Raw genomic sequence first — 15,400 nt, forward strand, 5'->3', positions numbered from 1 at the left:
ATTGTTGAGGAGCAGGATGAGGCATCTGCAGCTATGCCAGTCCCAGCAGATTTCATGACTGCATCAGGATTCCAGCAGGTCATAGGCCGTATGTTGCGGTTCATGGACTTAATAACGCAAGCTGGTTTATTTCCAGTGGACCCTTCCATATCTCCGGCGGTAGGGGGAGCACAGACCCCTACCGCTCAGGCTCCAGGGCACGCCACTACCATTTATTAGACCCCAGGTGCACTACCTGCGAGCGAAGCCTAACTTGATGCAGCGGCTATGCCATAGGTTGTACCGGCCAAGACCGTTGATTAGCAGAAGCGGATGGACACATGGACTAGACTTCGCCCCCTACCTTTGAGAGTGAGTGGTCAGAGGACCCCCAGGATTTTATTGACCGGTGCAAGGATAGGCTCCGAAACATGGGGATATTAGAGTCCAACGGGGTGGACTTCACCACCTTTCAGGTTGAGGGCAAGGCCCGCAGATCGTGGCAAGCTTACCTTCTTAGCAGGCCAGCAGGTTCACATCCTTTGACTTGGGATCAGTTTACGCATCTGTTCTTGGAGAAGTACATACCACCTTCTAAGAGAGAGGAGCTTCAGAGTCAGCTTGAGCGACTCCGTCAAGGTCACATGTTTGTCATCGACTATGAAGCGAGAGTCACTGACTTGTCTCACCATGCAGCTATTATACTCCCCACAGACGCAAAGAGGGTACGAAGGTTCATTGTAGGTATGCACCCTAAGATTCAGGTTCCTATGGCTCGTGAGGCAGAGATAAAGACTTCCTTTCTTCAGGTTGTGGATATAGATCGGAGGATCGAGCGTATTCGCAACCGCATCAGAGAGTTTGTGCCGAGGGATAAGTGGCCCCGACAGTTTGGGGAATTTAGTGGCGCCCCACCTGGGGGCAGAGGTCAGTTCATGAGGGGTCAGCCCAGCAGGCCTAGGCAGTGAGCACCACCTCCTGCTCAGAGTACTCCAGCACGACCCTATTTTAGTGCCATTCCAGAAAGTACTTACCGCCCGCCAACTATTCAGGGATCCTCCAGTGGGTATTCAGGCTATCAGGGGTAGACTTCAGGTTAGCAGTCCACCATTCCGAGGGGTTATTTTGAGTGCGCGGAGGTGTAGGGCAGAGGCAGAGGACAGCCAGCCAGGGGTCATCCTAGAGGTGGAGGCCAGTCGGGTAGGGCTTCAGCTAGATTTTACGCTATTCCCGCTAGGCCAGAGGCAATCACCTCGGATGCAGTGATCACAAGTACTATTTCTATTTTCCAGTAGGATGCATCGGTATTATTTGATCCGGGATCTACTTACTCCTATGTTTATTTTCTATTTGCTCCTTATTTGGATGTGTCCCGCGAGTCCTTGAACGATCCTGTATATGCGTCCACACTAGTGGGTGATTATATTATTGTTTATTGGGTCTACCGGTCCTGTGTGGTGACTTTCTGTGGATATGAGACCCGAGCGGATCTTCTATTGCTCGATATGGTTGATTTTGAGGTAATCTTGGACATGGACTGGTTGTCCCCGTACCATGCCATTCTTGATTGCTCTGCCAAGACTGTTACCTTGGCGATACCTGAGTTGCCCAGATTAAAGTGGAGGGGTTCGTCTGTCAGTACTTCCAGCCGGGTTATTTCTTTCTTGAAAGCTCGAGATATTGCCTACTTAGCCTTTGTTCGATATATTACTGCAGAGACTCCCGCGTTGGATTCAGTGCCGGTGGTGCGAGAGTTTTTCGATGGTTTTCCTGCTGATCTACCTGGTATGCCGCCAGATCGGGATATCGATTTCGGTATTGATTTGGTGCCAGGCACCCAGCCTATTTCTACTTCGCCTTATCGCATGGCTCCCAAGGAGTTGAGAGAGTTAAAGGAGTAGCTTTAGGAGTTGCTTGAGAAGGGGTTTATTAGACCTAGTGTGTCGCCTTGGGGTGCATCAGTGTTGTTTGTGAAGAAAAAATAGCAAAAATCGATTTAGTTTATCATAATCAATTAGTTAATATGTTAACCGTATTCTGAAATACGAAAAAAATCATGGCGTATCAAATTATCTAACCAAACCCTGTCTTACCCAGTGTGTCGCCTTGGGGTGCATCGGTGTTAACCTCTCGATTTGAATCATTGCCAGGGGCGGCCAGACCCTAAAGCAAGTAAAGCACTTGCTTTAGGCCCCATGAATTTAAGGACCCTAAAATTACTATTTCTTTATATATAATTTATTATTTATATAATTATTTCTTATTATTGATAAATTTATTTCTTTATTATCATATTAATTTTTAATAACAATTTCTTCCTCTAATTAATATAACCAAAATAGTTTTTTGTCAATCTTATTTTATACTTTTACTGAATTATATTTCTCTATTCATTAGTTAGTCATGTAAATATATCTAATAATCTAACTTATTATTTATTTTCCTCACATAAATTATACTTTCTCCGTCCCAATTCATATGAAAGTGTTTGACTGGACATGTGGGTAGAAATCGTCTCATTAAAGGTAAAAAAAAAAAATATAAAATTGAATTATTACCAAATATAGAAAGGGGTTGACTAAAAAAAAGGAGTCACATAAGTTGGGACGAATGATGATGTTTTATGGGTTCTCTCATTTCAAAAAAACGATGCTTATATATATATATATATATATATTAAAACCTCTTATTAAGACTTTGCTTTAGGCCTCGAATGTTGTTGAGTCGCCCTGATCATTGCTCATATACGTGATATTGACCATAATTAGCGAGAACATTCTGTAGTCTTATTTCTTGTTTTTAGTTTTACTATCATTTTCTTTGTGTATAGAGTAGCCCTGCTGTGACTTTGTAAGTGCTAATCTTGTGTTTGTTTTCAAGTCGGTAGATTTGCATTTAGTAGTTAACTGAGACCATTTTAGCTCATGGATTACATTTGCAAGTCAATTCAGTCATTAGATGTTTATTTGTTAAGTGCAGGAAAAAAGAAGTTTCATTTTCATGAATTTATATGTAGCAGCAAAGTAGCTACCTTAAAAAAAAAAACACTAGTTCTGCCCATAAATATATTGTTGACTATTATATTTCTTCACTTGCAATTTTGCATTTTGATCTCATCTTTCTTTCATCATTTTCATTTGGAAAACTTAAACGTAGTAATTGATATTTGATCGTTTACTTACATATTAGTCTTGATCACTTGACAGCTTGTCATGTACCCCCAAAATAATCGACAACTTGTCAGTGAATAATAGATATTTAAGTATTCCTTTCTTTATTTTGATTTGTTTAATTTATAAAATCTCAGAGAATTTTCATTTCAATGATAACCTAAAAATTTCTCAACACTTATCCTTTAAAAGTTAAAATAATCTTAAATAAGTATTAGCCTCACAAAAGTAGCTCACTAGAAAGAATTTAAATTACACGCATTAACGGTGTAAAATATACTTAACAATAAGATCACTTATTTGATAATTACAAACAAATTTTTATGCTGAAAAAATAATCTTTATGATAATTATCAATTAGGGATCTGATAAAAAATCTTAAATACTTATGTATTAAATCTTGTAGACTTGCTAATAAGGCAGTTCCGAACATGTACTAATTGTTTGATGCTAGTAGACATGTGAATTTCCTTTTTTGTTTATATTAAATTCGTCTTAAGGCGAGGGAGTTTGACCTGTACTCCTATCTTGTAAATTAAAAAAATAATTTCCTATTCTTTCATTCGAATAGTCGTTGAATTAAATATTTTCATTATTTTGAACCTCAATAAACATAGACAAAATTTGTTTAGATGTTTAGATTTAATTAACTGTTTTATTCTTCATAACACCTTCTTTAATATGCAGATCAACTTTGGTCCTCACTCTGAACCAAACAAATGTAGCATAGAAGAGTTTTAATTTTTGGAGAGGCAGGATCAACACAAAAATAACCCTCGACACAAAAATATCGTATCGCAGTAGTCATAATCTCTAGTTTGAGTTAGTTAGAAGTTATTATCAAAAGTCTTTCTTCTTCTAAGCACTTAATGAGAGTCCTTTTCCTTTCTTTTTAGTTAACCAAAACATTTTTGCTTCTGTCACGACCCCAAATCCCCTCCGAAGGATGTCGTGATGGCATCAAGTCTCTACGACTAGGTAAGCCTAACAAATAGCAACCATTGAACAGATGTATAAATACAAGATACTGAAAGCGACTAAATAATGGATAGAACCGTCTGTAAATAGAATTTTACAATTTCACACCCCAAAACCGGTGGAACTGAATCATAAGCTCTATAGAATGATACTAAAGTGCTACTACATTACTGTCCGAAAAGGAAATACAACAGTAATAAAAATAAGGGAAGGTGACTCTGAGGTCTGCGGACGCCGAGCAGGCATACCTTTAAGTCTCCGGTAAAGCAGCTAGAAAGACTCTCTATCTAGCGACATGAGCAGACGTACCTGGATCTGCACAAAAAGATGTGCAGAAGCATAGTATGAGTACACCACAACGGTACCTAGTAAGTATCAAGCCTAACCTCAGTAGAGTAGTGGCGAGACCAGGTCAAGACACCTACTAGGATATGAAATAGACAGTATGAAATGAAATACGGTTATAAAATGGGAAGTAAGAAAGCAACTAATACGGAATAAGATGATAGCATGATCTAAAACCGAGAAAATCAACAGTAGAAATAGCATGAAAGAAATAACTAAAGTGATACAAAGATCATGTACGGACTACAACTACTAGAATGATAACGAATGGAGCAACAAGAAATATTCCTTCCATAATACTTTGCAACATGAAATAACAACGAGAAATACAATGAGATACCGCCTCGTGTATAATGAAATCAAAACTGAGGTACCACCTCGTATAATCAAGAATAACAATCGAGGTACCACCTCGTATTTACATTTCTCAATTCAAATCATAATCCTTCCTTGTGTCGCCGCGTGAGCCTTACATTTGAAACTAGATTTTGAAAATAGTTTTTTCGAAAGAGCTACACGCACTTTAGCCCACCTTATGACGCCGCGTGGCTTCACGTAGTTTCCTTACAAGCAACACGCACATAAGTCCCACCTTATACCGCCGCATGCACATCAACCCAAGCCTTATACGTGCATCAATATCATATCACAATAACAACATCGCACTACAAATGCCCACATATCACAACATGCCAACAACAACAATAGCAATATTTTTACAATAATAGCCCATGGCTCCAACACAACGTATACGAGAATTAACAATAATAATGGATGGAAAATTCTCAATAGGATAGATGTTTCAATAATAACCAACCTCGCCTCAACGTATTAACAACTTCCACGTCATCAACATCAAATAACTCAACAATGGAAAAAACAATGTGTGACCACAATATTAGATAAGCCTAACTCACAATAAAGAAAACAATCTTCAACAATGAGTATCAAATAACGGAAGTTAAAAAAAAAAAAAAAAGGGCAACATGAACAATTAATTCAACAATGATAATTAACAATGAAGAGGTAACATGTGACAATAAAGGAGCAATAGGTTCAACTAAAGCATGAGAACAATTTAGCAAGTAAGATGTAAGACAATTACTAAACAATTCAACTAAAGCATTTAAGTATAGTCTAATGAGAATCTAGAACATAATATGGCATTTCAATTAAAGCATGAAAATAGTCTAAGTAGCCTAAACCGGTAAAATACTACGTACAATCCATGTACCCACTCATCGCCTTGCGTACACAGATTTCACTTAGCACAATTGAATCAAACAATACCAATCCTAAGTGGTAGCTGGTTAGTGGTTAAAAAGGTTGTCCTGACACATGATAGTTTGGTGAAAAGAGGAATACCACTGCGCTCTAGATGCTTTATGTGTGAAAGGGAGATGGAAACGAACTGTCACTTGTTTCTACACTGCAGAGTAACCAGCAGGTTGTGGCAGCTGTTTATGAGTTTGAACAGCCTAAGCTGGACAATGCCTAGGACAACTACAAAAATGATAGCATGCTGGAATGATCCAGGCAACTTATTAAGGAAGAAATGTTGGTGGAACATGGTACCTGCAATCATATAGTGGACAATTTGGAAATAAAGGAGCACACAAAATTAAGCAAGACACTTACCTCAATTTGGCCAATTTAATACTCAAAAATAGCTTTTCTCTTACAATCCGCCTCCACACGGCTCAAATCTAACCAAAATTGACTTAATAACATCAAACAATGCTAGAGAATTTAATTGCAATAGATAAAGTTAAGATTTTATACTTTTTCCAAAAAGTCAACAAAAATCAACCCGGAGCTTGCCAGGTCAAAACCCGGGTCCAATGGTAGATTTTGTCTACCCATGACCCCACGAGTTCATATATGTGATTAGTTTCAAAATTCGAGTCCAAATCAACTCTCAAAACTCAATTTCTTATTTTTCAAAAACATGACAAAGTTTCATAATTTTTTGCTTTGATTCACATGATTTTAATGTTAAAATATAAGATAAGTTGATGGAATATGATTAGAAATAGAGTAGGATCACTAACCCAAGGTTTGTAGGTGAGAATCTCCTCTCCAAGTCTTCTCCCAACTATTTGATCAGTTGCAGATGTCGCAATTGCGGCACTGACAACTTGAGGCACTCTTTCCAAATGCGAAGGTTGGATGGAATTTGCGATCACTGTTTCCCTCGCAATTATGACACAATCATCGCAATTGTGATCCTAGTCCATCCCAAAAGAGTTCGCAAATGCGAACACTAGGTTCGCAAATACGAACACAGCAGGCTTGGCCTGATGATCACGTCCAAAGCACACCTCAAAAGAGGTATGAAACGGTCGTATGCAATAATAAAAACCCAACTAAGAGTCGGGGTCGAATCCACAGGGATCTAAGATTGGAGTTAGGGGTATATATTTCGAATTAGATTTTCTAGATTGCACTTCCACAATAAGGATTTATTTTCTATTTCTAATTCTACTCTAATGATTGCTAAAATAAAGAGAGAAGACTAGAGATAATTATTTATACGATTTTTCCAAATGGATAAAAAGCCTAGGGATGTGACCATGACCTAGGTGTTTACCTAATGGGATAAAGACTTTAATGCTTGTTTTGTTGATTGGGGTGTATTATAGCTATTAACTCTAAATTACCCAATCATTACCTCTCGGTCAGAGAGTGGTTTTGCCCACATTGGCTTTCTCAAGACCAAATGGGTATCACCCAAAATAGTTGATAAAAGATAAAGTCGTGTTATTACTATCTCTAGGTTGAACCCTTTAATTGCGTTAATCAATCTCTCGATTGACCCAACTCCTTGTTCGCTAAGTTATCCTAGACTATGTCTCTCTTTCTCAAGTATAGACTAAGTCAAATAGGCATGAATCAATATTTACAATCATTAATTCTAAAATTTAAGTATGAACTAGGCTAAATAATCAACACCCAATTTAAGTATGAACTAGGCTAAATAATCCTTACACTAGGGTTATGTAACGATCCGACTTGTCATTTTAAGAATTAATGCCCTGTTCAGTGACTTAAGGTCTCGAGCAACTTCGCAATATATATTATGACCCGCGGGTGTGGTCGAGTTTTAATTACTGAAGATTCAGAATTAAATTAAAAGAACAGTCCTTATCTAGAAGCTTAAATGAAAAGAGTTGACCAGAAAGTTGACTTTTGAGCAAGCGACTTCAGAATAGAATTTTGATGATGTCAATAGCTCCGTACGGTTATTATGGACTTAGGGGCATGTCCGGAAAATTATTTGGAGGTCTGTAGAGGAATTAGAGTTGAAATGGCGAAAGATGAATTTTTGGGAAGTTTGACCGGGGGTTGACTTTTTGATATCGGGGTCGGAATCTAGTTTTAAAAATTTTCATAGCTCCGTTATGTCATTTATGACTTGTGTGCAAAAATTGAGGTAAATCGGAATTGATTTGATATGTTTCGGCGCAAAATATAGAAGTTGGAAGATTTGAAAACTCATAATTCGATTCGATGCGTGATTCATAATTTCAGCATTGCTTGGCCTTGTTTGAAGCCTCAGCTAAGTTCGTATTATATTTTGAGACATGTTGGTATATTTGTTTAAGGTCCCAAGGGCCTCGGGTGGATTTCGGAAGGTAAACGGAATAGATTTCGGACAAAGAGGGTTGCTGGAAATTTCTGTTGCAAAAATTTCGTGTGGAGCCAACTTTGGAAGCTTATATCTCGCAATTCATAAGAAATCGGAAAATTTTAAAAACATAAATGTTGTAGTCGTTTGATTCTAGTGTCCAGAAAGTTAAACCATTCATTATTTGGACATTTGTACAAAAAGTTATAATGGATTGAATGAAGGTTGATAGAGCAGTTTTGCCAGAAATTTCTGATGCGTGGAGCCGATTTTGGAAGCTTATATCTCGCAATTCATAAGGAATTGGAAAATTTTCATAACATAAAAGTTGTATTCGTTTGATTCTAGTTTCCAGACAGTTAAACCATTCATCATTTGGACATTTGTACATAAAGGTATGACCGATTGAAGGAAGGCTGGTACAAGCAAGTTCTGGTGGACTTTTAGTGACGGAAAATGGACTTTTAGTAACAGAAGGTCAGAAACTTAAGGACTAAAAATGGTCATTTCCTTCATTTCGTTTTGGATTTTTGGAGCATGGTTCTTGGGCGATTTTTGGGCGATTTTCACGGGAAAATATTGGGGTAAGTATTCCTTATCCTATATTGATTATATTTCATGATTCCATACTCATTTACATCATGAATCCGTGAATTTATGGAAGCAAAATCAAGATTTTTGCAAAATCTTCCAAAAATGAAAATTTTAGATTTGGAGGTCGAGTTGTTATCGGAATTTGATAAAATTGGTATGGGTGGACTCGTAATTGAATGGGTTATCGGATTTCGTAACTTTCGCCGAATTTCGAGACGTGGGCCCTACGGACGAAATTTTGAGTTAATTTCGGATTTTTATTGAAAAATATAGTATTTTCTTATGGAATTGATTCTACAATTTTTGTTGACTGTATCGAATAATTATAACTAGATTCGAGCGGTCCGGAGTTCAATTCAAGCAAGAAGGCAGTTTTGAAATATCGGCATATCTTTAAAAAGGTAAGTGTCTTGCCTAACCTCGAGTTGGGGAATTACCCCTTAGGCATCGATTCTTATGTGCCGTTTGTGAAATGTGAAAAGCCGTGTATGCGAGGTGACAAGTACGTACTCGTGCTTATATGGGCAAATTTTATTGGATTAGAGTCTTAGACATTATTGTGTAGTAAATTAGATAATTATTGGCATTTATTAAATCATCTAATTGCCATGCCTAAATCCTTGTTGTTGAATTTATTTTTATATGACAATTTGATGTGATTGTTACTTGAAAATGTATGTAATTTTGTGAGTATTGTTGGTTTGATATTTCTTGGAATTTAATTTCATTATGAATTTTTCCTATGCAAATATTTAATTAAGCAAGTTTAAAAAGAAGTGTTAATATAATTATCTAAATTTGGCCTAATGAAGGTGTTGCCCTATGCTGATTATTTTCTATCTCTGTTGATTATTTTTGAGGTTTTATATACATTGTGTGGAGCCTTGAGCTATTTGTTGTGAAATTAACTGATTTGGTTGTATCTTTGGAATTTTTTGTGGCCATTGGGCAAATTGTGATATGAATTGATTTTGTTATGTTGTCGTGATAATTTCTCGTGTAAATTGTTGTGTTGTGTGAGTTATTATTGTGAGGATATAAGGGTAGCATTTCACCATTGATATTATGTGGGTATAAGGGTGGCATTTCACTGTTATTGTATTTGTTGGAATATTATCTGGGCGGAGCGATAAGGGTGGTTATAGGAGGGATAAGGGTGGCAATAGGAGCGATAAGGGTGGCTATTGATATTGTCAGGGTGGAGGGATAAGGGAGGCTATTATAGGAGTGATAAGGGTGTCTATAGGAGAGATAAGGGTAGCTATTGTCAGGGGCGATATGTGATAATGTGGTATTGTGGTGTTGATGATTTTTATGTGATATTCTTGTGTTTATTTTTATACCTTATGCAGTTTGTCTTGTTGTTGGTAAATTGATAACAATCTGATTTATGTTAAAATTGGGAGTCTGTGGCTATTGCCAGGCGGATTATAAAATAAAATGTGGGCACGAGGTGCCGTGAGTAAATAATGAGGATATTGGCATATGAATTGTCCGTGCAGTTGTGATATAAAATGAGGGAACAAGGTGTTGTGATTAAATGATAATGATACTTGGCACGTGAATTGTCCGTGCAGTTGTTATATGAAATGAGGGAACGAGATGCCGAAAAAATATGATGATTTAATTATGGGCACGAAGTGCCGTGGAGATATGAAAAATGGGCTGAGACCCGTGTTTACGAAAAATATAAAAATGGGCTGAGACCCGTGTTTACGAAAAAATATGAAAATGAGGTGCCATATGGTAACTTTTTAATTGAAGAATTACATTCAAAATATTTATTTGGAAGGATTTTTATTTTGAAAGTATTATATGAAAGAATTGTATTTGAAAGATATTTATTTGAGAAAATTATATTTGAAGACATTTATTGAAAGAATTATATTTGAAAGAGAGTTATTTGGAAGAATTATATGTGAAAGACATTTATTTGAAGAATTTGATTTAATTGGGTGTACTTGTATTTATTATTTATTGAGCGATATTAATGGTATTTTGTTGTCTTGCTGTGCATATCAATGGTTCTTTTATGTTGCCCTTATTGTTATTTGTTCCTATTATTTTGTATATTATATTGCATAGGTTATTAGACTAGTGAGTGTCTTGACTGTACCTTGTCTCTACTCCACTGAGGTTAGTCTTGATACTTACTGGGTACCGACCGTGGTGTACTCATACTATACTTCTACACATTTTTGTACAGAGCCAGGTATTGGAGATATCGGACTTGAGCAGAGTTAAAGCGGGATCGTAAGGATTCAAGGTAGAGCTGCTTGGTCGTCGCAGTCCCTTGGAGTCTTTTCATTTCATTGTACTGTTAATTTTTAATCAAACAGTATTGTATATTCGGTCCTCGTGATCAATCCAAGTATTCAGGTAGAGTTCGTGACTCAGTACTACCAGTCTTGGGAGGTTGTATATTCATTTTGTTCCGCTGTTAATTTTGATTACTTATTTTATTTAAATAAAAAAAGGCTTGAATTGTAATTAAAATCAGATTATTTAGTCTTAGACACTAAGTGCCATCACGACGCCTGTGGTGGAATTTTAGGTCGTGGCAGGTTAGGTCACAACCATAGTAAAAGTCTAGCTACTCATAATGGGGTTTGATGAAAATAAGGGAGAAATACTATTAAACTCATAATGGAAGCTTAAAATGATTAAATCTATTGTAAATACACCCAAGCAAAGTAAAATTTCCTAAAATAGTAAAGAAAAATGGCTACAGCAACTTCAGATGTTCAAACTTGACCTAATTTTGTGAAACTCGTCTATTTATACATGGCTGAAAATCTCGGACAAAAATGCCCAACGGGAGGTTCTGCGGCCGCACAATTCCATGTGCGGTCAGCAGATTTCTTCATCTGGCAGGAGCTAGAGTTCTGCGGCCGCACATTTCTGAACTGCGGCCGCGAGGCATTCTTTTGCGGCCGCATATTTCTGGACTGCGGCCGCAAGACAATTCTTCTGCGGTCCGTAGATTCAGGCCTGCGGCCGCACAATTCTTGTGCGGTTCGCAATTCACAGAGACTCCTGGACTTGGATTTTTTGCATACTCTCTGATCTTCGACTCTTAGCCCAGCTTTGCGGCCGCACAATTCATATGCGGTCCGCACTTTGTGCAATTATCGTCTAGATTTGTTCTCTTTATTTGCGGCCGCAGATGGAATCCTGCGGTTTGCAATTTCTTCTACGGACACAAAATTCCTTCTGTGGACCGCACATTTGTGCTTATGTGGCCTTTATTGCCTTGTGCTTCGGACTACTCCTATTTTAGTTGGATTTCATGTCGGGAGTCTAACTTCCAATATTCCTGCAATTTTGCCTAATTTAATTAGTTTCGGGAACAAAAATTCAATGCTTTTAGTCTAAAACTAAAGCTAAAAGGCATTAATAAGCAGTCAAAATCCCCACTTATCAACTCCTCCAAACTTAAGTCTTTGCTTGTCCTCAAGCAAATAAATTAGTTTCCTACCTCTAAAATTTAAGAATCATTTCAGCGAGCCAAAGGTGAGCCATCCACACATCAGTTGGGACTAACAATTACCCACATTACTCATGTATTATCAACAAGGCGACAAGTTAAACATTCATGCACATATAGTTCTAATGTTACATTTGAGCTTCAAGAATTGACTTTACTCATCAAGGACTCTTTCTCTATCATATAGGTCATGGTGGACTCCAAATTCTTCCTCCTCTACTTTCCATTTTCCTGGCTCGCTTAAGAAATTCAGCACTCAATCCAAAGATTTATAAAAGGCTCACTCATCTCTCTCAAGAGAATGTCGCAAGTACGACTTCAAGTACCATAGGCTAGCCCCTCATGTAGATTGCCACTAATGTAAGCTCGCTCGGCTTGAAATCAAGTAGGACTTCTTTCGGGATGTAATGAAGGCTTTTGGATTAGGATTGGATACAGCATGGGTGAGTAGTTATACCTTTCCTTAAGCACTCTATTTTTTTTTATTTCTCGACTCACACTTTGCCAATTCTTTGAGGCACTTTCTTTTCCGTGGGGAACTAGAGAGACTAAACATCACTCTTTCTTAATTATTACATTTATTTTCTCCCTCTTTGATTTATCCATGTTTGGGATCATTACCTCTCTTTGAATCCCTTCAACTCTTCCACTTATTCACTTTTTTGCATTTTATTTTTTTTCTATTCTTTTCTTGCCTTTCCTTCTCATCATTTATTTTTTATTTTTTTGTGCATTGATACCTTTTTCAAGTTTCTCGTCTCTCCCCCAAACTTATATTTTAGCCATTTGTTTCACAAGAGTGTTAAGGAAACCTCAGTTGCCAAGAGAGTGTCACGACAAAACGGGTAAAGGTTTGTAACATGGTTGTCAAATGAGAAAGGCTCGAGGCTCAAAGGGGTTGACTAGGATAATAACATTGGTAGCCAATAGAAAACTCAAACGGGCCAAGGAAAGCCTACAATCACTTCTCAAGCCTAGCAAAACTTAAGATTTTGCCTTAAAATACATTCGGGGCAAGTTCTAGACCTTTCGCATGGGTACTTGGACTAGCAACAAAGCATCTCACCCCTCACCCAATTAGATTATTAAAGAGGATAGAGTGTGAGGGACCACAAAGACCACATTTAAGATTGAAAATCACTATTGTTCAATTAAACCATTAGAGGGTTGCCAAAGTCAACACAAGAGTCACAAAGTCACTAACTAGAGCTATTTCTTTGAAAAATCTTATTTCTAACCATAAGCACGTAGTTAAATGTGTTGGTACCAATTGAAGTATGTTTAACTCTTTGAGCATGACTTAATTATGTCTTTTTATTCATTACTACTACTATTATTACCTAAACACCAAAAACGGACTCATTCCCTTAAGAATGTTTTCATGCCATCCATCGTTGGGACGAGTCATCCGGTTCACACAACAACTACCTTTGGAAAGAACTGTGGCATTAAGACAACCAAAGGCTTATTATCTACTGGAACATAAAAATAAACTACTAAATCAAACAAAGAAGCTACTAACTCAAACTAAGAACTAACAAATGAACAAAAATAAACAAGCTAATAAACATAAACTACTAAATACACATAATGAGAGAAAAAGAGAGAAAATATACAGAATAAGAAAGAAAAAGAAAATAATATCAAATTATTACTTGCCAAATGTTTCAGAATGTACCAAATATGATCAAAATAAACTCCACCCCTGAATAAAGATAAACATTATCCCCAATATTTAACAAAATAAGAGTAAACGAGGGGAGAGAGTGAAGAAAACTACCTATAGCTCCTTGGACATCTCTGTGTCTCCAACAACGCCACTGCCCTCAGTCTCATCCAACTGAATCTCATCATCTTCAACTCTAGGTGTGAGTGGGTTGGTGAATATCTGACGCACTACCTCTGCAATGTCGGCAGCAGAGCCTGGCTCCTCAGGCTGGCCAGCTGGTGCCACCGGTGTTGATGGTGCTGCAGGATCTGGGTCTGAAGGGTGTGGGTCGATCAACATGTCAAAGGGGATATCTCCGGCTGCAGCAAGCTTGGTCACTTGTCTCCAGAGCTTGTCCATTGACTTCTTATTGGCCTGAGACTTTCTCATCTTCTTTATGTCTTTTCCAAGCTCCTCGATCACTGACTCATGATTTACCAAGGTAGCCATGATGGTGTTCTAGTTCTCTAGGATCTTTTTCAATGTCTCCTCCACTGTCGGGGGAAACTGAGGTGCCTGAATAGTAGACTATGCTGCAATAGCACTGGATAAGTTAGACAACTTTGCAGTTGCTGTCTGCATCTAGTTGTTGAGGCTCGCCAATGTCTAGGAGACTCACAGTGCAGAAAGTAGAGCAGTTGGCATGGGCACCAGTTTCAAAGCCGAAGTGGAAATTGTGGCAGGAGCTGCAGAAGGGGCTATGGATGATGGTGGAGGCATAGCTGTGGCACTAAAGGAAGGCTCGGCCGAAGTGGATGGAACATCAACTGCCTCCGCAACTACCACAACTGGCTCATCAGACTGGCCTGTGGTGGTAGATGGCTAACCTTTTCTCTTCAGGTTATTCGCATCCATAAGTGAGTACCACGAGAAAGGCTTCTTCGGACTCACCTTTGTATCAAAATCCCTTGGTTCCACCCCCATCCATAAGATACTTTGTAATGGTGTTGGGGTACGGGTAGGAAGAGTCAACCTGATGGGCGTTCACTGCGATGTTAGCCGACATCACGACACGCACATTGATAGGGTACCCGGCCATAATAGAGGCAACTAAGATTGCCCGAGGAATCGGCAAGTGAGTCTCATTTTGACTCGGGTCCAGTCTGTTGCAGACAAATAATTGCCACCCATTTGCTTCGAAGCTCAGTGTGCTCAGGTGGATAGGAACCCCAGCGGTGATCTATGGTGGTAGTGGTCCTAGTGCAACTAGAATCTCCGCTAGCCAAGGACGAACTGCATCCCCAAGTGCACATTTTTCTAGGTATTCTTTTGGCTCGACATCATCAAAGCCCAAGTATGTGTTCAGTGTGTGCTGATCAAATCGCACTTTGAGGTTTCAAACTTTTGTCACATTTTTCCCTTTCTTTATATGTGCAATATTGGCATAGAATACCTGGACAAGATAATTCTTAGCATCCACCACACTCCGGGTAAGCCACATCCACCCTTTGCGTTCTCTAACTTGCCTCAGCACTGCCGGGTTGTATCTCTCTAAATCTGTCAGTAAGCAT

General features: G+C 38.2%; 2 protein-coding genes across 2 annotated transcripts; both read left to right on the forward strand.

The window, feature by feature from the left end:
* Positions 1–410: 410 nt before the first annotated feature.
* Positions 411–947, forward strand: LOC138906470 (uncharacterized). The gene has a single exon (XM_070195315.1). The coding sequence runs from the start codon at positions 411–413 to the stop codon at positions 945–947; it is 537 nt and encodes a 178-aa protein (XP_070051416.1).
* Positions 948–1,484: 537 nt separating this feature from the next.
* Positions 1,485–1,880, forward strand: LOC138906471 (uncharacterized). The gene has a single exon (XM_070195319.1). The coding sequence runs from the start codon at positions 1,485–1,487 to the stop codon at positions 1,878–1,880; it is 396 nt and encodes a 131-aa protein (XP_070051420.1).
* The last annotated feature ends 13,520 nt before the right edge of the window (positions 1,881–15,400 follow it).

The sequence above is a fragment of the Nicotiana tomentosiformis genome, chromosome 1 (genome assembly GCF_000390325.3).
Source record: "Nicotiana tomentosiformis chromosome 1, ASM39032v3, whole genome shotgun sequence".
Taxonomy (NCBI): domain Eukaryota; kingdom Viridiplantae; phylum Streptophyta; class Magnoliopsida; order Solanales; family Solanaceae; genus Nicotiana; species Nicotiana tomentosiformis.

Bases quoted from the DNA above. Each gene is read 5' to 3' on its own strand.
- LOC138906470 (XM_070195315.1), top strand. From the start codon at position 411: ATGGGGATATTAGAGTCCAACGGGGTGGACTTCACCACCTTTCAGGTT.
- LOC138906471 (XM_070195319.1), top strand. From the start codon at position 1,485: ATGGTTGATTTTGAGGTAATCTTGGACATGGACTGGTTGTCCCCGTAC.